Source organism: Colletotrichum truncatum (genome assembly GCF_014235925.2).
Source record: "Colletotrichum truncatum strain CMES1059 chromosome Unknown Contig_0001, whole genome shotgun sequence".
Taxonomy (NCBI): domain Eukaryota; kingdom Fungi; phylum Ascomycota; class Sordariomycetes; order Glomerellales; family Glomerellaceae; genus Colletotrichum; species Colletotrichum truncatum.
In genome coordinates this window covers 7,771,632-7,792,830 of record NW_027222398.1, presented here as the reverse complement: position 1 = coordinate 7,792,830, position 21,199 = coordinate 7,771,632, and the positions used below count along the sequence as shown (strand labels likewise).

The window sequence follows — 21,199 nt, the reverse complement described above, 5'->3', positions numbered from 1 at the left end:
TGAAATGAAAAGCGTATGCCTCGTCTCTTGAGGCAAACGGTAACAGTCCTAAGCTTCAGGGTGAGTCGTTCGGTGTTCGGTGTTGCAGGGTGTGAAGGAGGGCGAGTGGAAGCAGTGATCTCTGGGCAAACGTTTAGTCAAGAAGCGGCGTTCTTAACGGGCCACAGGTGTGAGGAGTGGCAGCAACGCAACAAGACAAGGTAGATATTTTCCGCCCTTGTGCGCGGGAACGGGGACCGAGGGTGGGAAGCAGAGAAACCAAGTCGGGGGTCTAGGAGGGAGATGCTTTTTTCTTGAGCAGCCATAGATGGTGGAAGGAAGTGAAACAAGTCGGTGCGACTTTGTCTACGCCGAATGGGTTGTCATGGACGGGTCGGACAAGATGCATGGACTCGTGGGGTAGGACGGGGGGGCTTGTAAGGATGTCTCCAGCAGTTGGAAGGTGTGTCTTCCAGACACGAAGACCAGCCAAGGATGGGCCCTTTCCCACCCTGGGTGGAAATGGGAGTGAAATAAGGTAACTTGAGATAGGGTATGATGAGGCCAGGTTAGGTAACGTCCCACACCCACTTCTGGGCACCCCCCACATTTGGGCACCCCATTTACACCAAAAACGCCGTTTTTCGAAATTCTATATTAAACTAACTACTATACTTACTAAGAAAAGAAAATATATATAAACTATGTTAAGTATAATTATAGCCATCTAATTTTTTATAAAGGTTTAAATATAATAATAGTTATAATATAGAAGTTTAAAACTAAAAGCTTTAAAATGTTAGTAGATACTAGTAACTTACTAGTATTCCTTAACATTAGAAAAATATATTTTCGCTTATATATACTTATTTAAAAAATCTAGGAAATTAATATTTATACTTATTAAAAGTATATAATTATATCTAAAAGAGATTTAAAAGTATTACTTTAGTAAATATAGTATAATTAAGGGTTAAAATTCTATAATAGAAACTTTTCTTAAGGGAAATTTTAAAATATTATTCTAAGCTTAAAGAATTTTTTACTAAGTATAAGAATATATAAATCTACTATATCTTACTTAAAAATTCTAATCATATTAGTTAAATATCTCTACCTATTTTATATATTAAGATATAGGCTAGGTAAATTAGTATTATAAATGTTAAACCTTGAATTTATAATACTTATTATTAATAATACTAGTATATAGCTACTTAAGTATTATAATTAAGTCTTAATCTATTAATATATATTTATTCTCTTTAATAAGTAAAGTATTTAGTTTAATATAGAATTTCGAAAAACGGCGTTTTTGGTGTAAATGGGGTGCCCAAATGTGGGGGGTGCCCAGAAGTGGGTGTGGGACGTTACTGCAGAAATACCGACTAAGGTATGGAGGCGGCGTGGACAGATGCACAAACAATGGGGTGGAGCGAGGAAAGGAAGCTGCCAAGCAGCAAGGAGACTAAGACTAGGCCGGGCCGGGAAGCCCGGGGGGGGGAACAAGAAGATGGAGGTTGGAAACCTGGGAGAACAGGACGAGCCGAGCATCAGGCTGCCCAGACAAATGAGAAGACTGGATGCAGATGGACCGGGTAGGGGTGATTAATCGTGCATAATTGGCGAGGCAGACAATGCTATGATCGATATTGATGGTGGTAGTGGTAGTGTTGGTGTTGGGATGGGATGAAAAGGCAGCCAGCGTTGCAATTCAAATGCACCTGTTCATGGTGCGCAAACCGGGGGTCGAGGAACGGGAAGACGGCAAAGAACAGCCACGAACAGACAAAAAGACAGGGCGTACCTTGCCTTAGTTCAGATACCACCACCACTGCCTGTTCTCAGTCGAGATCTGGCCATGTAGGAGGTGCGGCAAGGCGACGGGAGGGAGAAAAGATTACGGCGTGTTCAAGGTAGGTGGCTTGCGGAACAGCACAGGATGGGTGGTAGACTGCTGCGTGATAATGCAACACCAAAAGGTTGCCAAGCCAGTCTTTCCCCTAACTCGTGAGGGGAGGTCGCTGGGCCCCTGGCACCTAATGTATCCCGCTTCAGGGGGCGCATCCTACTGTACGCAGTACATACATAGTAAGGCTCAACCAGAGATTCTAGCTTTGTCGTAACTTTGCCATGCTTTCGTTCTAGGGCGCCACTGGACTGTTGGGATTAAGCCGTTTAGAGCCTCGGGCTGCCACTGACTAAGGGATATATGGAGACGCCGTTCTTTCAGGGGTCTGTCATATTCCGAGTAACAGGGGTTGGTGGCATGGCGTATGGCACTAACAAGAACTGAATGACTTATCGTCTCCTCTTCTCAAGTGTTGCTTTTCTCGCCCCACGGACTTAACTGGTGTCAGCTATTGCTTAGCACTTTGTCTTTATGTATTGTTCGAGGTAACAGCCGTCTGAGGGAAGTATTCTTTTTTTAAATGTGCGTGTGTGTGTGTGTGTGTGTGTGCGCGCGTGTGGTTGACACCCCGTGTAGCCTCAGTTGTTGCGGTGAGCACCTCATTCGATGTCACGAGCCTAAACTGGTAGGGCAGTGAGAGCAAATTTGATTGATCGCGGAAATTGGAGGTTGGGAATAGGCAACCCGCCAAGCTCTAAAATCCAACGGCAAGGCTCAACAGACTTTGACCTCGCATGCCCGACAGCCGGGCCAAGGGTATATGAGGTTTTTGGTGACATGAACCATAGGTCCATAGCGCGATTGGGCCCCGTTAACTGCCAGAGTCGTAGGCAATATGGGCCAATAAAGAAAGCCGGGCACGATTTTCATCCGAAAGCCTGAGGTCTGGACTCTGACTTTTGACAGGGCTAAGCCCATTACCCCTAGCACGCTCTACTGCGTCAGGTAAGCAATGACCAAGATGTGGTCCGGCGAGAAAGAGTTGAATTGAGATGCGAGTTCCTACGGATACGGCCAACATGAACCCCCCGGTCGCCGTTGAAGATATCAAGTAGGAGCCACGAGTAGCACCTAATCTTCAGCAAGGTTGGTACTCGTCAATGATGGGGTATCCAGATCGTTCCCTTGAGACCAGACCATCGATCCCAAAGTGATGTGCAGTGGTGGCGTCCAAAGGTGGGATGCCATCCAGCCACTAGCTCTGGGAAATTTGCCATGTGCCGAAGCGAGCGGGATGCTAAGAAACAACACCCCGACGGCAGCTTGGAAAAACTGCTCTTCACATGGAAGGTTCATAATGGTCTGACTACCATATCACATGCCCGTTGTCAGTAACATGGGCATGGACAAGCATCTCAACATGCCCTGGCCGTATCGTCCTAACTAGGGTTGGGAAGAAGAGGGCATCCCAAGCATGTTAGCTTGACTGGGCAAATTAAGATTGGTAGCGATGCGTCGCCGAGATCTTGCTGTTTCCACAATCCCGAGCGCCATCCGACGATCAACCCAACCTGTCTTTTCGTTTCCGACTTTTTGGTCGGCATCACCAATGGATGCTCGAAGCACTGTTCGGTTGGCAGCCGGTGCAACACAAACGTCGCGCAGCGTTGAACTGGAGGTGATGTACCGATCGTCGTGCATGATCGCCGCCTTTTCCCTTGACGGCTTGTTCCCGCCATTATTGGTCGTCTTTGTGCCTCTGTAACCCTCCTCAACGCATAGGAACACTTTGGCAACTTGTCCCGGATGTTTATGGTATCTGATCTGACTGAAAGTCCAGAACGGTAACCTTCATAGGCCAAGTGTACATGTAGCCTCTACGAGTCTTGATAACTGAGGTCTTGGAAGCCGAGGGCCGGTCTGAATGTTCGAAATTAGACGCCCTCGAAGACGCAAGCCAGCCAACCAGCCTGCAGGCTTCTGAGGTGCCGAGTCACATAGACTCGCCAAGCCGCGCCTTGTGTCATGTTACCAGCTACCTGGCATCTTATGGTATGTGGTCGGCAGCCAGATGACTACTACTTCCACTTGCCTTGTTAGCCATCTTGTCTTGGACCCAGTCAAAGGGCGGCTCTGGAAGCTCACTCATGGTGCCCCGATGCTGCTAGCCGTCTTGTTTCTTGTTACGTTGTCATTCCCCAGGTTCCAGTTCCTATTGCACCTCAATACACCAAATTTGACGGCGTTCCGTGTGGCCGGTTATGCGCCGCGCCCACACTTTCGGGCAAAAGGTCGGGGCTTCTGGGAATTGACCCGACTGTTCGCCGAACCACCTGCTGGTGGGTCGTGTGTCAGCCAGGACTTCTTGAAGGTGATTTTGTTTTTTCAGTTTCATACAATGATATTGTGGGCGGTTGTGACATGACAGTGTCCTGAATAACATTGAGGATTGGCGGTGACCCAGTTGTGACCCAGCAGGTTGACAGATTCCGTGGTTCCAGGCACGGAGCCAATATCACTCAATCAGTAACTCTTAGCTAAATTGAGGCCGAGGAACGGAGGATACGGCAATCACTAGGCTATTGACCGTTCGCCTTTCGCCTGCCATCATGGGCCTAGCGGCATGCAGAAACCTGTTTGACAGAGAGCCTTCCCGTGCCTACGGAGCTTTGTGAGACTATTCCCCAGCATGCCTGCAGCGAACTGTTGCTCGGACCAAGGAATCCGTGAACTAGAGACTTAGCCAATTTGGAACCAAGCTACGTTTCTCGACATACTTAGTGGGTTCCGGTCTCGCTGATAGATTTGTCCCGATGCTTCCGTCTTCTCATCGCGCGGGTCGAGTTTCTAGAAGCAGGAAAAGTGGCCACCATCTGCCGACTGGCCAGTGCTGGACTAACTCTCTTTGTTGCACTCAACACCGGTTTTCGCTGTTAGCGTCGCTGAGGGTTGGAAGAAGAACGCAATCCGAAGTATCGGTACAGAAGGGACAAATTAAAATCCACCCATCCCATGGGCTACCTTTTAAATCGAAGCATCCCTCCTGAGGTATACTGGCAAGCAGGGCTCAAGTTAGACATCTGGCGGCTTGGCTTCCCAATAGTGCGATCATTCGGCTGTCGGTAAAAAAGGAGGGCGGGTGTATAAGTGTTGTCTGTAAAGGATGCGAGGACCGGAGGCCATATCCAGTCGATTTGAGAATGGCAATGTGCTTGTCACCGGAGCGAAGGTAGGTGCTCACATTTGTGTCGAGACATCCGTGCATTCAAGCTATGGGGGAAAGCCGTTGTATTACGGCAGCCGCCGTTGTCGCCTTGAGGAATCGTTCTCGTCAACTTGCATAGGAAAATGCTTGTTAATCGAGTCTGCCAACGAAGAGGCGTTGGAAAAATGATTTGACTCCTTCGGCCATAGGGGTTTCTGCTTTACCAAGTCGCTTATCGCATCTAAGGTACACATATCGAGCATGTTAAATCTCGTATGAGGTTGATGTTGAACATTAATAGGCAACGGCCGTTCCACAGGTATATCGATGCTCTGAGAAGTGGTGAAGCAGAATTCGGCTTACAGGAATCAATCCAAGACGAAATTGGATGCAACTGCAACATATGTTCGAAGGAGACGGCGGGTGCACGGCCCACCCACCTTTCCCCTTCTCATCCTGGCGTCGATCAGCGTGCAGGGGTGCGATAACCGACCCTCTGGGGGAAAAAAAAAAATTCAACGACCAAGATTAGGTGAGAGGTGGGATCTGAGCGTGTGAACATCTCACTCACGAACATTCAATTCTCACACCACCTCGGTGTACTTCAAATTTGTTTCGGTCGCCACACACTCAGGAACGAGTCAATATGTTCGCAGTTCCCGGATGGTCCGTCGCGGCAGACGCTCTCAAGTCTGAGACGCAAGGAGGCCAAAAGGATGGCCCTGCGAAGAACAAGACGCGGAAGCGTAAGAGGAACAACAGAGATGAAAAGGTTACATCATCCAACGTTGCCGATCTCTACGAAAATGTAATTGAGGGCAAGGAAAAGGCAGATGGAAGCAGCAAGCGCCGGAGAAGTGAAAATGATGAGACCCCGAAGAAGAAGGAACGCAGAGAGCCCAAGGCAGAGGCCGACGCTGAAGCTGCTGAGACTCCCGCCAAGTCCAGCAAGAAGCAAAAGCAGGAAAGGAATTCTCAAGCCAAGGAACAGGATTGCACGCTCAAGGCCGACGAGAAGGTCAAGCAGAAGAAGGACAAATCCCAACGGGAGAAGCAGAGCGACGGCGCCGAGGAGCAACCTGCTGAGCAAAAGGAGGAGGCCAGCAAAGGCGACAAGAAGAAGAAGGTCAAGGACGCAGCAGCAGCCATCGCCGCTTCCGTCCCACCTGTGCCTCCTGCGCCTTCGAAACTTACTCCGTTGCAGGCCGCGATGAGGCAGAAGCTCGTCTCCGCCCGCTTCCGTCACCTCAACGAGACGCTCTACACCCGCCCTTCGGCCGAGGCCTACCAGCTTTTCGAGGACACCCCAGAAATGTTCTCCGAGTATCACGAGGGCTTCCGTCGACAAGTTGAGGTCTGGCCCGAGAACCCTGTCGACGGCTACATCCGCGACATCAAACTTCGTGCGAAGCAGCGTCCCCCCCCACGTGGCATGCCACCCAGAAACCCGAACGGCCCCCTACCGCTGCCCCGTACTGATGGCACCTGCATCATCGCAGACTTGGGCTGCGGTGATGCTCGTCTCGCCGCAACGTTGGCTCCAGAGTCCCAGAAACTCCGCCTCCAGATCCTCAGCTACGATCTGCATTCTCCCGCCAAGCACGTCACCAAGGCCGATATCGCCAACCTGCCACTTGCTGACGGTTCCGTTGATGTCGCCATCTTCTGCCTCGCGCTCATGGGGACAAATTGGATTGACTTTATCGAAGAGGCCTATCGTATCCTTCACTGGAAAGGCGAGCTCTGGGTTGCGGAGATCAAGTCCCGTTTCGGGCCTGTGAGAGCCAAGAATGCACCCGTCGCTCACAGCGTCGGCAACCGCAAGAAGCAGGCGGCTGTAAAGAAGGGCAAGGGTACTGGTGCGGGACCTGAAGAGACAGAGGCGGATCGCATGGCTCTTGCCGTCGAGGTTGACGGCCATGAGGATCGGCGCGGGGAGACAGATGTTTCAGCCTTCGTTGAGGCTCTGCGTAAGCGTGGATTTGTGTTGCAAGGCCAAGGCGAGGGCAACAGAGGCGCCGTGGACCTATCCAACAAGATGTTTGTCAGAATGCACTTCGTCAAGGCTGCGGTTCCCACAAAGGGCAAAGGCCTTATTGCTGCCAAGGCAGCTGGTTTCGTCGAGAAGGAAAAGAAGCAGAAGAGATTTGTGTGGGATACCGAGGACGACAAAGTTGACGAGACAACCATTCTGAAACCTTGCGTTTACAAGATTCGGTAGTCTGGTTTGTACTGTGTTCATGTTTGATTAATCAAAAAGTTACGTGTGTCTGAATTTATTTTAGGGGGGCAAGGATTCTTAAGGCAAAATTACAGTCATATGTGTGATAGAGGCATCCGCCGACAAACGCAAGCACCTACTTGTCATGACACACCTGCCCGCGTAGGCTCACCTGAAAATGTACAACTGCGTCGAGATAGCATGAAAAACCATGCTGGGAAACAATGCTCCAGGTGTCATCCTTGAAATTCACAGCATGCTGATTTGCTTTACATTTCGCCGTATCAACGCCAGCTGCTAGCGTCGCACAACGCGAAAACAACATAGACGCCTCTAAGTTATTGCACCCCCAGCCTTGTTTATGATGACCTTTACCCAGTGTACCGATCATGCCTTTCCCATGCGCAGGCCAGACACATTTCGCAGCCAAATATCACTTGCCCAGAACCTACCTTGCTGCCAATGGTCCCAACCAAAACGGCGTCATATCAACCGGCTACCTCAGCTGGCAGGTGTGAGGGGCATTGTGCTGCCCTTGTCAATACTCCGTGATCTAGTTTCAACATTCTTGTCCATTCGTATCGTCGATTAGCTTAGCGTTCCTCGCGTGCTCTCCATATCCGTTTTATGCCCCAAACAGTAGACCAGCGGCAAACTCAACGTTACCGCCCGTGGCCTGCAGCGCATTGATGGCCGCCTCTCGTGGAAAACCCAAAGCCATCAACTGGGAAACATGCTCCTCGGGGAAACTCGGGGCAGCAGACTGCGGTGGAGCTGCGCCGCCCTGCTGAGTAGGAGCCTGAGGTGCAGCTGCCGCACCTGATGGGCCACTGACAACGCCAGATCGTTGACCGATGGTCGTCCCAGCAGGCCCGGGCAGCCTTGGCTCCTCTTCCAGGGCTTCTTCACTTTCCTTCGGAATTTCGGCTTCGCCCAAGAAAGGCACCTCCTCGCCCTGGATAATCAACTTGTCCTTGGCGAGATCAATGCTGGCTTGGTAACGCTTGAGCATATCGAGTCCGAGAAGAAGTTCCACCTGCTTTCCCTCCATGACCGTGAAGCTGCAAGGCAAAAACATGGTGCCAACCTTGATCTGTGCAGAGTGCACACGTCCGATGATGTTTGCCGTACCGACGCCACGGGCCACTCCGGCAAATCGCTTGTCGACGAGTCGCATGATACCACAGGCTTCAGCGCACGCCGGGGACATGATTGTGGCCTGCGCCCCAGAGTCTACTAACGCCTTCACTCTATGACCATTAACCTCGACATCCACGTACAACATGTGGACTCTTCCGAAAACTGCACACGATTAGCTGCTGCCCTTGTAGTATTTACTAGCTTGTGTCCATCCGTACCTTCAGGGTTATGCTCCATAGCATTTTGCAGGTTTTCCATTACTCTCTCTTGACGAATCATCTCTTCAATTTTAGCTTGGGCCTCAATATCGAAGGGGTCCTCGTTGAGGCGTGCAATCTCCCTCTGTCTCTCCTCGCGCTCGCGCTGTTCTCGGTCGTAGCTCTCGTTGAACAACTGGGCAAAACGTTGGGGGTCTTCGAGAGCAGCGGCAAGTTGAGGCTGTTGACGGGTAGCCTCTGCACGTAGATTCGGGTCACCCAAGATCTGCAAGCGGATGAGCTCGGGATCTTGGCCGCCAGGCCGTCGACGCTGTTGTCCTCTCCTGCCCTGATCCGGCACACCAGTGCTTCCTCGCATATCCCTCACGTGCAGTGCCAACATCTCGCCGTCAGCAATTTGTAGCTGTTCCATAGTCTTAGTGTCATCTTGAATCAGACGGCCGTTGTGGTAGAGGTGCTGAGACGTAGGCGGTATCTGAGTCTCGGCTTGGATGGCTTCGCGGAGGGTGGAAACGGGCATGTCGGGGAAGATCTCCAGAGTGAGAAGGTCTTGGTCCTCAACCTCGGGGTTCGTTATGCTTAGTGTGATGCGCCTGGTGCAAGAACTGTCAGTCGAGAGCGGATGGCATCTCGTTGGCCGGGGGCTTACATGATGGGCGTCTGTCCCTGCGATGTGCGGTGCTTGGTCTTGGGTTTCTGGTGAGGTTCAAGTGGGATATAAAGGTGGTGCTGACACGTAAAAGATAACGACGAACGTCTAGTACAGAATAGAGTGCGGGACTGGCTATTATTACGAGCCAGGCATTCACGATTCCGAAAGCGAGGTCGAAGGTACCTTGAAGGAGCCGGAGCTGCGATGGAGGGTGGAGGAGGGGTGTTTTGGAGGGGCAGGTAGAATTTCAGGCAGCACGGCGGTGACGTCCTATTGGAAAAAAGGAACCGTGGAAAAGAAAGAAAAAGGCTAGAGCATAGCTTGTAAAAAGGGTTTTAATCGGATACGGGCGTGCTATGCGTCTCTTGATGATTGGGTGCCTACCGTCGTAATAGTGAGGACGTGAGGACGTGAGGACGTGAGGACAAGGTCAAGGTAAGGATGTCGACGTAAGGGAGCCAGAGGGTAGGTTCCTCAGGCTGGGGTAAGAGAGCTCGGCCCAGTTAGGTATCTTTGGAGTGTTTCGTAAGAAAGGTGGGCGCAGTGGCCAGCGTCGGGACCCCTAAACAAACACGACACGGCAGTGCACTACCCCCGTTTCCCCGTTTGCGGTGACCAAAGTTGGGGTGGGACTGATTTGGCTGTTGAGATGGTGAGAAACCGCTAGCAGAAACCGAAAGAATGATGTTGGAATTGCTTCGTCAACCATGTATTTACCGCTCTTGACTCTCCAAGTCAACCGTAGACATTAAAGTCAGTTCGGTAAGGAACAGAGATACCTTAAGGTTGTGCAGCAGGAGTCTCACCGGACTGGATAGAACTGTTTGTTCCAACGTGCCTCCTTCAGCATGTACAAGCATCCTTGCAACTAGGCAAGGTACGTACTTTCTCCCTTCTCCAGGTGATGTATACATACGTGTGTAGCTACCGCATTACTAGTGTACATTACCACATCCCACACCACAATTGATGGATATTTTTACAACAGAGCTTACCTCAACTGTGGAAGATGATAGGTCTCTTGCAGCGGGCCGCCAATCGAACACCGCCGGCGACATCTCCTACCACCTCCTTCTGTGGGTTTCTGTACAATGATGACGGAGATCCCAATCAGTAAGAGCTTTCAGCCCCCGAAAACCTGGAAAACCTGACCGGAGTTGGGAAAATCTGTCAATCCCCAGCCGCGCCTTCTTCAACCAGACAAACTCTTTATAATAAGGCACTGGTCGTCAGCCAACCGATACTTGCTGAGGCATGCGTCATTCGAAATCGGCCATCTAACGCAGCTAAGAAGGCTTGTCCTCCGGGACTTGAAGCAGCCAACCCAAGTCTACCTTATGCTTCAGGTATCCATCTCGGGCTGCCCAAAATAGTGGCGACATCCGGCCCAATTTCTCATCCTTTCTCCGCGGATGATGACATATCCTGTCGGCTGTCCCCTCCATCTCCCCCGCCTTACCCGACTAGAGAGATGCAACGGTATTAGAATTCTCAGCAGAGGATGCATTGTGCAAGCCAATCGAACGACATTCACAAGTGCCGGCAGATCATCCATCACAAACAAAGAAATGGTCTTATGAGATAGAGGATCAGATCCCAAAGCTGCAAGGTAGTGTCCAACGGTGTCTCACTGTTGACAGCTATAGGTCGAGTCAGACGGTTGGAGACTGCTTCAGCAGACATCGGGACTGTGTAGTTGTGCTTGAACATCTTGAAATTAGTGGTCAGGGTCCGGGTCCCGGCTCAGTCTTCCGGTTAACCCTTGGACCAGACACCGTTTACTCTTCGGTGGTGTTTTGCAGTCTCCAGAGACCTCCTCAGTCAACCTTATTCGTACCTCTTGCCAGCCCAAAGAGGTCTCTCACCTCGCCGTTCAAAAGTGCCTCAGCCACTTCACGCCCGTTCCAGCCTGCTGCATCTGCAAAGGTATGGCGGAGGGGCAATGCAACTCTGGATCGCAGGACCGGCACAAGCATCAACTGTTGATGCTGCATCTCTGTCCCATTTCAGTCAACTAGTGCAGCTGTCACTCAGCATCTTCGAGGACACCACCAAAAAGCAAAATTTGTCGTAATCTCTGGACTGAAAGATACCTTTTTGTTCGCACTGGAGCAACCCGTAAACAAAGAGAAGTCTGCGATGGTGCCATCCTCCTGGTTTCGAGCTGTTTTTACGAATAATTGAGAAGAATCATGCGTCTTTGGCAGGCCAAAAAAAAAAAAAAAAAAACCGCTCGCAAGTCGATGGGCCGATCTTCTAGAAGCTCCAATGCCAGTAGAAGCGGGGAATAATAGTACATGATAGGAGGAAGTTGCTCCAGCTGAGTGCATAGCAAAGGAACAACAAGCATGTTAGATCAGACAACTGAGGTACACACCCACCCATATACGTCGGGCGCGACCATTTCGGTTGCCTCTATTGCATCTCCTTTCTTTTTCTCTGTGAACATTTACAACTAGGTTGTCCACTGCTTTGATCAACCTTTACCTGACTACAGCGGTCACCACTACGGTTAATCAACATGAAATTTACGAATACGATTCCAGACCCAGGCAAACAGCATTGGGTCTGTTTTTTGTTTTCTTCCCCAAACATCCATTTTCGATTGGGGCATCTGCACCCTATTGTATGAGTTAGCCTAATCAAATTGGATACTGAAGGTTCTTAGGTTGGGGAGCCTTACTCCTTCGACCATCTTGTTTGTATACTATCCATGCCGAGCCATAAGGTTGGCGTTGAGTGGGGTAGAGGTACGTCTCAAACTACCACCTTACTTTCCTTCTTATTCTGTCCTGCAAGCCTCGCAAGCCCTCAATCAGCTTCCTGCGCTTTCAGGAGTACGAGATGAGCTGGACGGATTCAGCGGTATCCATTGTTATCAGCGCCGCCCTACAGGAGGAATATCCAGGGCCAGATCACACAAAGTGAGATACATCACAAACACAGCGTCATCTGTTAACGTCACAACTCAAGGAACCTCAATCAAGAGTGGGAAAACAATGGAGCCCGACAATACTTGCTTTGAGCACTCAGGGGACTGAACAGGCCACAACTGTGCCACCGAGGGTAGCTCGGTCACGCGACAAACACATCATGCCAACACAGTATCCAATGGAGTGTGATATGCAATGGTTGGTCATTCAACTCCAGTTTCTCGTTCCTCTAGGCCAGTGAAAATCCAACTGGTCTTCCTCCAACTGCATATTCTATGCTGAACGTCTGCTGTTTTATTTGGGTCAGCTCATCACTCACAGCGGACAATCCATTGCCGTTCTCATCATCCCAGTGCATTGTGCCCCTCCGGCTCTGGGTAGCCTACTTTTCATCATTGCCCCCCGTAACGGCTGGTTCCCGGATTTCAGGCATTGCATCGGCCCCGTCCTTCCACCCACCGCCCCCTAACATCAGCCCCGAGTCAACGGCCGGTGACCTTTGTGCTGCACTCCGTGCCTGTACCCGCCCGATCGGTCATCGCTCGGCTTGACAACCGCTCTCGCCTTTTTCGGCCGTCAGGTGAAGTGGGCTTGCTCTCAACTCGTTACAAACAAATCTGGTGTTTGCAGCCCAAGAAGGGAAATCTCACCCAGAAAAGGCTCCAGTTTGATTACCTTGGCCTTTTGCTTGTGTAACCAACGCGCTCCCACCTCCCAACACTTCCTCCGTCGTCCGTATCCTAATACTTCCATACCATCTTCCTCAATACTTCATCATACACAACAAACCATATCAGCACATACCGCATTCATCATGCCAGAGAAGGACCCTCCTATTGCCAAGCCAGTGGAGGTGCTGGAGTGCGCCATTGACGACTCAGATGATGGTGACGACAGTTACGTGGAGGCCCAGCGTAGTCTCTGTGAACACAAGCAGAAGCGCAACCCTACGCCCCTCCGCGTCCAGGAAATTGTTCCTTTCCACTTCAGCCCTCTTATCCAGCCGCTGACAACCTCGAGTGTTGAATCTTGCGTCGCTCTCGAGAATGCCGCTTTCCCTAACCCCAACCATCGGGCAACTAGAGAGAAGGTGAGTGGGCATATCTTCTTGCCTTGGGTTCCGACATTGCGGTCTTTTTTCTTCCTTTTTTCTTTCTTCCCTTATGCCTCTATATGACTATCATGTCGTGGCGGATGTTATGTGTTTTCTTAAGCTTCTCAGTTTTACCTACTCCAAGATTTTTGCACCTTGCTGTCGACTAGCGTGGACATCACCAGCAGCCATGAAACCATTGATTATGTCATGATCAGACCCATACTTACACGTTTGCAGTTTGAGTATCGCCTTTCGACATGTTCCGATATCTGCACTGGTATCTTCTGTAGCATCGTCCCCAAGGAGGCTCAGGACTTCGCTCTTGAGACGCTCGCGGTTGCCAACCCGGTAGAGACTGGTCGTGCCAATGGTGCAGTTCTTGCCCTGTGCGCCCACGTTGTCTCGACTCTCGGCAACGGTCCTGTCGTTACGGATGCTGACATGGGATACCCTCTCAACTGGCGCGATCAGGAGTCGCCCAACCCGTCGGGCCTTGGTCACCAAGTGATGGGCCGCACTGTCTGCCTGCACTCATTTGCTGTTGCACCTAAACTTCAGGGCTGCGGCCTGGGCAAGCTCATGATGATGTCTTACCTCCAACAAATCAACAATTCGGGTATTGCTGATCGTGTTGCATTGATCTGCCAGGATGTAAGTCAGCCCAGTGGCCTTGCCCAAAGAAAGGGACATGTGGTACTTCGGCCATGCTAAGATGTTGTTGTAGTACTTGGTTAGTTACTATCGGCGATTCGGTTTTCGGCATGCTGGTAAGAGCAAGGCGTCTTTCGCGGGGGGTGGCTGGAATGACATGGTAGGCGCCTTTATTTCACCCATATTTAGACGCTCGAAGCGCACAAAGTGACTAAAAATGTTGTTCTAGGTAATTGACCTAGCCGGTCCTCCCAAGAAGAGCGCCGAATCTCTCAAATCAGTCGCGGATGAGAGCCGTGCTCATGCAAGTAAATAGACTTTCCTTGCTTCCGGCATCATGCCGGTTCGTCCACGTTGAGCTTCATTGAGCAAGGTCTGCGTCCTTTGGTACATGTTTAGGGAGGGTATACATACTTCGGTCTCCAGGATGAGCTAGCTGCTGACTTGACTACTGGCCTCTGGCCTTTCTTTTTTTTTAACCCACTACTGCGTAACGTTATTTGGAGGTGGGAAACTCCTATAGAAATGATTGCAGTTTGTGGGCAAGAGGATGTAACATAGAATATCTTGCCTCCAAACAGCAGGCGAGATAATTGATTCAGATTCACCGTCCCTCGCTGGCCATGTTTCACATCAGTATATATGGTCAACATGTCGCTTCCAAATCACTTGTATCATCCTATGCGCCTGGCCTGGCAAGCCCTATGAGGTATTCCATCCCTATAAGAGCTCCCGAAGCCCTTTCAGCCGCTATCATGACGTGGGCACACTGAACATAGCTTTTTTATATAGAAAAACCCCAGCTTTCACTCTTTTAACCCCAGACGCTCTTCATTTAATCGCTGGCCTTGTACTTGGCACGGTACTCCTCAGTGCGCTTAATGTCGTCGGCGGAAGCGAAGCTCTTGGCGCCCTCAATGATATCGTCGAGGGTGAGAATAGCGAAAATGGGGATGCCGTATTCCTTCTTAATCTCACCCATGGCGCTGGGGCCAGGCTTGCTGTCGTCGCCGTCGGCAGCGGGCAGCTTCTCCATGCGGTCGAGAGCGACAACGATTCCAACAACTTCACCTCCCTCCTGGCGGATCTTGGCAATAGCCTCCCGCTTAGCGGTGCCAGCGGTGATGACATCGTCGACAATCAGGACCTTCTTGCCCTTGAGGGGCGCACCGACAATGTTGCCGCCCTCGCCATGGTCCTTGGCCTCCTTGCGATCGAAGGAGTAGCAGGTCTGGGAGTAGTGCTCAGGGTCGAGCTCGGCGAGCTTGTCGGTGGTAGAGGTCGCGAGGGGGATGCCCTTGTAGGCCGGGCCGAAGACGATGTCAAACTCGAGTCCAGTAGTCTTGCGGGCCTCGATGACGGTGTTGGCGTAAGCAACAGAGATGGCGCGGAGAAGGTCGGCGCGGTAGAAGTCGCCGGCGTTGAAGAAGTAGGGAGAGATGCGCTTCGACTTGAGCTCGAAGGAGCCGAACTTCAGGACGCCGCCAGAAATGGCGGCTTTCAGGAAGTCCTGCTTGTAAGGGGCGAGCTGGGAGGCCATTGTAGAAGTGTTGTCTTGGTAGCGGGCTATGTGAGGGGGTGCAATCGGTTCGTTCACCTAGGCTGAATGCGGGCTGCTGGAAGACATATAAATTTCAACATTGAGGGTTCTCGGGTTGCCCCTCCATCGACGGCCTGCCCCGCGGAATGCGCCCCACTCTCTGTGAATTTTTTTACGATAAAGTTTACTTGGACGATAAGGCGGAGGTATCCTGAGGGAGTTTGCATGCACTTTCGCAATGGCAAGAAGGATACATCCGTCATATTGAACAAACTATAAACGTTGAGTTTGAACCTTGGAGAGAAATTTCCACGATTACTTGTGAAGGTCATCTATTTCAGGCAATCTCGTTTCTCTTGCGTGGTCTGTTGTGAAGCGCAAAGTTATTAGGAGAAGAAGCGCTGGGCCAAGGGTGACATGCGGCGCCACTTTATCCGTATCCGATAAGATAAGCGAGGTCCCGCTCTTCCCTTCACCGCAGGAAATTTTTTTGAGTCCTCGCCCCCCGTCCGTCCAGTGCCTCATCCAGTTCACCGACGGGCACCTTGACCGATCGCAACTCTGAGGACTGCTTCATTTTTCAGCGCAGACCCCAGCCGCCCAACATGAAGACTCAGTATGATAATTCCATACCCTCTGCCCTCGAAAAAGGCGAAAGCAGTATACTAATCATGATTTGTTTGCAGGTGGAAGGATCTTCCCCCGGTCCCCAACTCGCAAGAGTTCCTGGACATTGTTCTCTCGAGGACTCAGCGTCGCCTGCCTACCCAGATCCGCTCCGGCTTCAAGATCTCCAGAATTCGTGGCTTCTACACTCGCAAGGTCAAGTTCACCCAGGAGACCATCAGCGAGAAGCTCGGCCTGATTATCGAGTCGTTCCCTCGCTTGAACGATATCCACCCCTTCCACAAGGATCTTATCAACACCCTCTACGATGCCGACCACTTCAAGATTGCCCTTGGTCAGCTCTCGACTGCGAAGCATCTTATTGAGACTATCTCTAGAGACTGTGCGTTCAAAACGTCCATCACTGTTCGCTTGGTGGGATTGGAAGACTGATTGTGTTTGTTTGCAGATGTCCGTCTCTTGAAGTATGGCCAGTCGCTGTTCCAGTGCAAGCAGCTGAAGCGCGCCGCGCTTGGTCGCATGGCCACCCTCATTAAGCGCCTCAAAGATCCTCTGGTGTATCTCGATCAGGTCCGACAGCGTGAGTGGCAGGAGTGATACCTTGCGACGCCAATAGATGTACTGACCTCGAATAGATCTTGGACGTCTTCCCTCAATCGACCCTAACACCAGAACCTTGCTCATCACTGGTTTCCCTAATGTCGGAAAGAGTTCTTTCCTGCGCTCCGTATCCAGAGCCGACGTCGACGTGTATGTTGCAGCCAAGCTAGTTACATCTGATAATGTTGACTGACATGGGACCGTTCTGCAGTCAGCCATACGCTTTCACGACCAAGTCGCTGTTCTGCGGTCACTTCGACTACAAGTACCTCCGTTTCCAGTGCATTGATACCCCTGGTATCCTCGACCACCCTCTTGAGGAGATGTAAGTGGCCTGCCAAAGCATGCCAGCTACAAACGGTATATTGACTGTTGTAGGAACACCATTGAGATGCAGTCCGTTACCGCTATTGCCCACTTGCGATCTGCTATTCTTTACTTTATGGATCTCAGTGAGCAGTGCGGCTACTCCATCCAGGCCCAGATCAACCTGTTCCAGAGCATCAAGCCCCTGTTCCAGAACAAGATCGTCTTCATCGTCGTCAACAAGATCGACGTTGTCAAGCCCGAGGATCTTGACGCCGAGACCCAGGAGAAGCTCCAGAACCTCCTCAAGTCCGGCGAGGTTGAGATGCTCCAGCTTTCCTGCAACACTCAGGAGGGCGTCCAGCAGGTCAAGAACACCGTCTGCGAGCGCCTCATCGCCGAGCGCGTCTCTCAGAAGCTCAACGCCGGCACCAATGCCAGCGGCGCCATCGGTGGCCGTCTTGCCGATGTCATGGCTCGCATTCACGTTGCTCAGCCTATGAACGGCCAGACCCGCGAGACTTTCATCCCCGAGGGCATCAAGAACCTCAAGAAGTACGACAAGGAAGATCCCGAGCGTCGGAAGCTCGCCAAGGACATCGAGGTCGAGAACGGCGGCGCCGGTGTCTTCAGCGTCGACATGCGCGCTGACTGGCTCCTCAAGAACCCTGAGTGGAAGTATGACAAGATTCCTGAGGTGTTCGACGGTAAGAACGTCTACGACTTCATCGACCCGGACATCGATGCCAAGCTGCAGGCGCTCGAGGAGGAGGAAGAGCGTCTCGAGAAGGAGGGCTACTACGACTCGGACGAGGAGCTCGACGACGAGGAGGAGGCCGACATCCTCTCCAAGGCCGAGATTATCCGCGAGAAGCAGGCCCTCATCCGCAACGAGGCCAAGATGAAGAAGCGTCTCAAGAACCAGGCCATCATCCCCCGCAAGTCGATGCGTGTGCCTCTGTCCCAGATGGACGACGCCCTCGACCAGCTCGGTGTCGACACTACCGACATCGTCAACCGTGCCCGCTCCCAGTCTCGTCCTCGCGGCCGCTCCGCCGGCAGATCCCGCGCCGGCACTGAGGACGTCGACGCCATGGACGTTGATGGCACTCCTAGAGAGCGTCTTCGCTCTCGCAGCAGAGCCAGAAGCCAGGCCGCCACCAACAGACGTGAGGACGGTGTTCAGGACGATGCTGCTCGCTCCAAGGCTGAGCGCCTGGCTAAGCTTGGCCAGAAGAAGATGAACAGATTCGCGAGACAGGGTGAGGCCGATCGTCACACCACGGTTTCTCTGCAAAGGCACTTGGTATGTTTACCTGAAATCCCAATTATTTTCATAATGATGATGACTAACTCATTTCTTAAAGGTCGCTGGCAAGCGTGGCATGGGCAAGACGCAGAGACGTTAAAAAAAAAAAAACAAGAGTTGGAAACGGTAATGTGGGTGACGAAACAAAACACACAACAAGGTTTTCGTGGCGGCATCGTTTGCGCTCCTTGAAAGGAAGAATAAAAGTAAATACGCTACTTGTTTCGCTTTTTTTGGCCTTGGGGGCGTTTGGTTTGTTTTATTTCGACATGTAGGACCCTAAAAGAACGCTGGGGAAAGGACGAAGGAGAGAAGTGATGGTGGGGGGACTGCCTTTCTTTTTTTTGAGGTATGAACATTCAAAAAGAGGCGGCCGCTGCTCTCACTTCGTGTATCTGTGTGTCTGCATCGGCGGTCAAACGCTAAAGCAAGTCATGATTTACGGGGCCGTTGAATACCCTAGATGAGAGAACTAAGAGACTGAGTCGATCTACAGAGCTGTGCGAGAACTACTGTGAAAAAAAAAAAGTTGCATTACAAAAATGACACCAGTATCACCAAGCGATATCGAGCAAAGTGTGTTAACTGTTTGGCATGTAGCTTGAATAACTTTGAAGAGCACCATCCTCCGATGTTTACGTCCGAGATATATATCTACTCCTGACTGTCGTCTGTTATGATGTGTGAGGGCTCAATGCCTCCCAGACTGTGTTTCCTCCCACGCCCATATCAACCATACCGCGTACGCTGCCGCTAGCTTTACTGCTCATCCGCGACCTGCAGACCATCCCTAAGGCCCTCAACCACGAGCTCCTCGCCGGTGGCACGGCGGTAGATGTCCTTGACATCGTCGGTCGTGCTCTCGAAGTGGCTGCTGGCGTCGTAGCTCTTGGAAATGAAGACGTTGTCGTTGCGGCCGTCGTCGGTGGGCTCGTAGATGGGGATAGGAGCACCCTAACAAGCCGTTAGTGATATTTACATTTTCCAAGTAAATTTGGATTACTTACCATGAACTGCTCCTCGACCTTTCCGAGACGCTCCAAACCGGGCTGGAGCTCAACGTGGTGGTTGGCATTGGTCTCGGCAATGGTCGAGACGATGGCAATCCAGTAGCCCTTGGGGCACACGTTATGCGCAGAAGAAACGCAGGCGATGTAAATATCTGGCGCGTGTCAGTTCACGCCCTTCCTCCCTAAAACTCAAATGCAACACATACCGTTCTTGCGGCCGATCTGAGACTGGGGAATGATGAGCTGGGCAGAGTCGCTGTCGTTGGTGCCCGCCAGAGGGTGCTTCAGCACGCAAATAGCACGAAGGACCTGGCCAACAACCTTGACCTTGCCGGGGAAGTAGCTGGGGTCACCAAGGATCATCTTGGCCTTGGTCTCGAACTTCATCTCTTCGACACCGGTCATGGTGGCCTTAATACCAACGGCCTTGCCGCCCTCGTACGTCACCTCATCGACGTTGGTGTTAAGCATGTAGGTACCACCGTAAATAGCGGACAGACGGGCGAAGCCCTGGGGGAGCTCGCCGAGACCGTAAAGAGGGTAGATGTAAGGAGACTTGCCGTAGCGGGCAACAGAGGTTCCATAGAGACGGATGCGCTCGATAGCCTCAGGAGCGCCACCGGGCTTGGTAAGGTAGTCATCGGTGGTGAAGAGGGCCATGGCGTGGCCGATGAAGTCACGAGTGCCGGTCTCCAGGCCGAACTTGTCGTAGACCTCCTTCATAGCGCAGTTGTTGATGTCAAGTCCTGAGGCGTGTTAGCTCAAGCCTTCTAGATATTGAAACACTCTTCGTGGGCGACTCACCCTTGTGTGTTGCGGTGTCCTTGCGGTCGAAGGTGCCAATCCACTCGATGAAGCTCTTCATGCGACGCTTCTCAAAGATGCCCATCAAGGGCGATCGCAGAGCCTCGCCGGCATCGGACGGAACCTTGGCAACAGTAGCCTTGGGGCCCTGACCTTGCTGGACGTAGCTGCCAGCAACCTGCTTAAATTCGAGGTATCGTGTGACATCGGTCGAGACGAGGATGTTGGTCAGCTCGCCGGACGACATGAGGAACTTGGGGACGAGGTCGATGTTCCAGTCATTCAGGCGACCGTACTTCGTCCAGGGCTCCTCGCCCTTGTTGTAGTTTCCATACTTCTTGAAGAGCTGCAATAAAGACAGTTAGAACTCGGACCGGTGAAAGGCTGGCAGGTTTGTGGATGGTGGATTACCGTCTCGAGGTTCACGGAAGCTGCCTCACTGCTCTACGTTAGCCCGTGCTCATTTGGGGCAGGAGGGGAAATTGCGATCATGGGGTAAAAGGAGCCACTCACCCGCCGTAGTGATCGTTGCGATCGATATGAAGGACCTTCTTGCCCTTGACACTGAGAACGCCAGAGAGGATGCACTCAGTCAGGCCTGCGTACAGAGACGGTGAGGCGACGAGTTAGCCAGGAAGCTCCTCCGAGCAAACGGAACCCCACACGCCAGAGCGATGATGCGGGGCAACAGAAGACGGGAGGACGGCGTAACGTCACTTACCAGTGCCCAGCACGATGACATCGTATTCCTTTGCAATCTCATCCATGTTTGCGCGAGCTTCGAGGGGGGCGGAGGTAGATTAGTCGGTGTTGGCAAAAAAGGAGGGAAAGGAAAAGTCGAGTTAAGTTTACGTCTGGAGAAGTAGTTGCGGTGTTGTAGGAGACATGGGACCAAAAATGCAGCAAAGGAAGGATTGGGTGGGGGGCGAGAGCCACCTAGAGCAGATGCTCGTGGAGGGGTTCAGTGTCAAGTGTGTCACTGGGCCAGTGCCTGTGCTTGCCTGGGCCTGTCCGGCTCCAGTGTGTTCCCATTAATGGATAGGCCCGCTCTCCCCC

The 21,199-nt window shown here is 51.7% G+C and overlaps 6 protein-coding genes across 6 annotated transcripts; 3 read left to right on the top strand and 3 right to left on the bottom strand.

The window, feature by feature from the left end:
* Window positions 1–5,682: 5,682 nt before the first annotated feature.
* CTRU02_202152 (rRNA processing protein) lies at window positions 5,683–7,257 on the top strand (the record flags this gene model as incomplete). The annotated part of the gene is made up of 1 exon (XM_036719560.1): window positions 5,683–7,257. The coding sequence occupies one exon, from the start codon at window positions 5,683–5,685 to the stop codon at window positions 7,255–7,257; it is 1,575 nt and encodes a 524-aa protein (XP_036588262.1).
* A 625-nt stretch (window positions 7,258–7,882) lies between these two features.
* CTRU02_202151 (aspartyl protease) lies at window positions 7,883–9,135 on the bottom strand (the record flags this gene model as incomplete). The annotated part of the gene is made up of 2 exons (XM_036719559.2): window positions 7,883–8,559; window positions 8,616–9,135. 2 exons carry the CDS (start codon window positions 9,133–9,135, stop codon window positions 7,883–7,885), a joined length of 1,197 nt encoding a protein of 398 aa, XP_036588261.2.
* Window positions 9,136–13,014: 3,879 nt separating this feature from the next.
* On the top strand, window positions 13,015–14,158 carry CTRU02_202150 (polyamine acetyltransferase; the record flags this gene model as incomplete). Its single annotated transcript, XM_070203990.1, has 3 exons — window positions 13,015–13,290; window positions 13,441–13,947; window positions 14,021–14,158. The coding sequence occupies 3 exons, from the start codon at window positions 13,015–13,017 to the stop codon at window positions 14,156–14,158; spliced, it is 921 nt and encodes a 306-aa protein (XP_070062572.1).
* A 624-nt stretch (window positions 14,159–14,782) lies between these two features.
* Window positions 14,783–15,487, bottom strand: CTRU02_202149 (orotate phosphoribosyltransferase; the record flags this gene model as incomplete). The annotated part of the gene is made up of 1 exon (XM_036719557.1): window positions 14,783–15,487. The coding sequence occupies one exon, from the start codon at window positions 15,485–15,487 to the stop codon at window positions 14,783–14,785; it is 705 nt and encodes a 234-aa protein (XP_036588259.1).
* Window positions 15,488–16,092: 605 nt separating this feature from the next.
* On the top strand, window positions 16,093–18,429 carry CTRU02_202148 (Nucleolar GTP-binding protein 1; the record flags this gene model as incomplete). Its single annotated transcript, XM_036719556.2, has 7 exons — window positions 16,093–16,103; window positions 16,174–16,496; window positions 16,563–16,694; window positions 16,750–16,864; window positions 16,926–17,039; window positions 17,093–18,326; window positions 18,388–18,429. The coding sequence occupies 7 exons, from the start codon at window positions 16,093–16,095 to the stop codon at window positions 18,427–18,429; spliced, it is 1,971 nt and encodes a 656-aa protein (XP_036588258.2).
* Window positions 18,430–19,088: 659 nt separating this feature from the next.
* CTRU02_202147 (secretory pathway gdp dissociation inhibitor) lies at window positions 19,089–20,910 on the bottom strand (the record flags this gene model as incomplete). Its single annotated transcript, XM_036719555.1, has 7 exons — window positions 19,089–19,283; window positions 19,337–19,491; window positions 19,546–20,085; window positions 20,144–20,489; window positions 20,555–20,582; window positions 20,657–20,741; window positions 20,865–20,910. 7 exons carry the CDS (start codon window positions 20,908–20,910, stop codon window positions 19,089–19,091), a joined length of 1,395 nt encoding a protein of 464 aa, XP_036588257.1.
* Window positions 20,911–21,199: the final 289 nt, after the last annotated feature.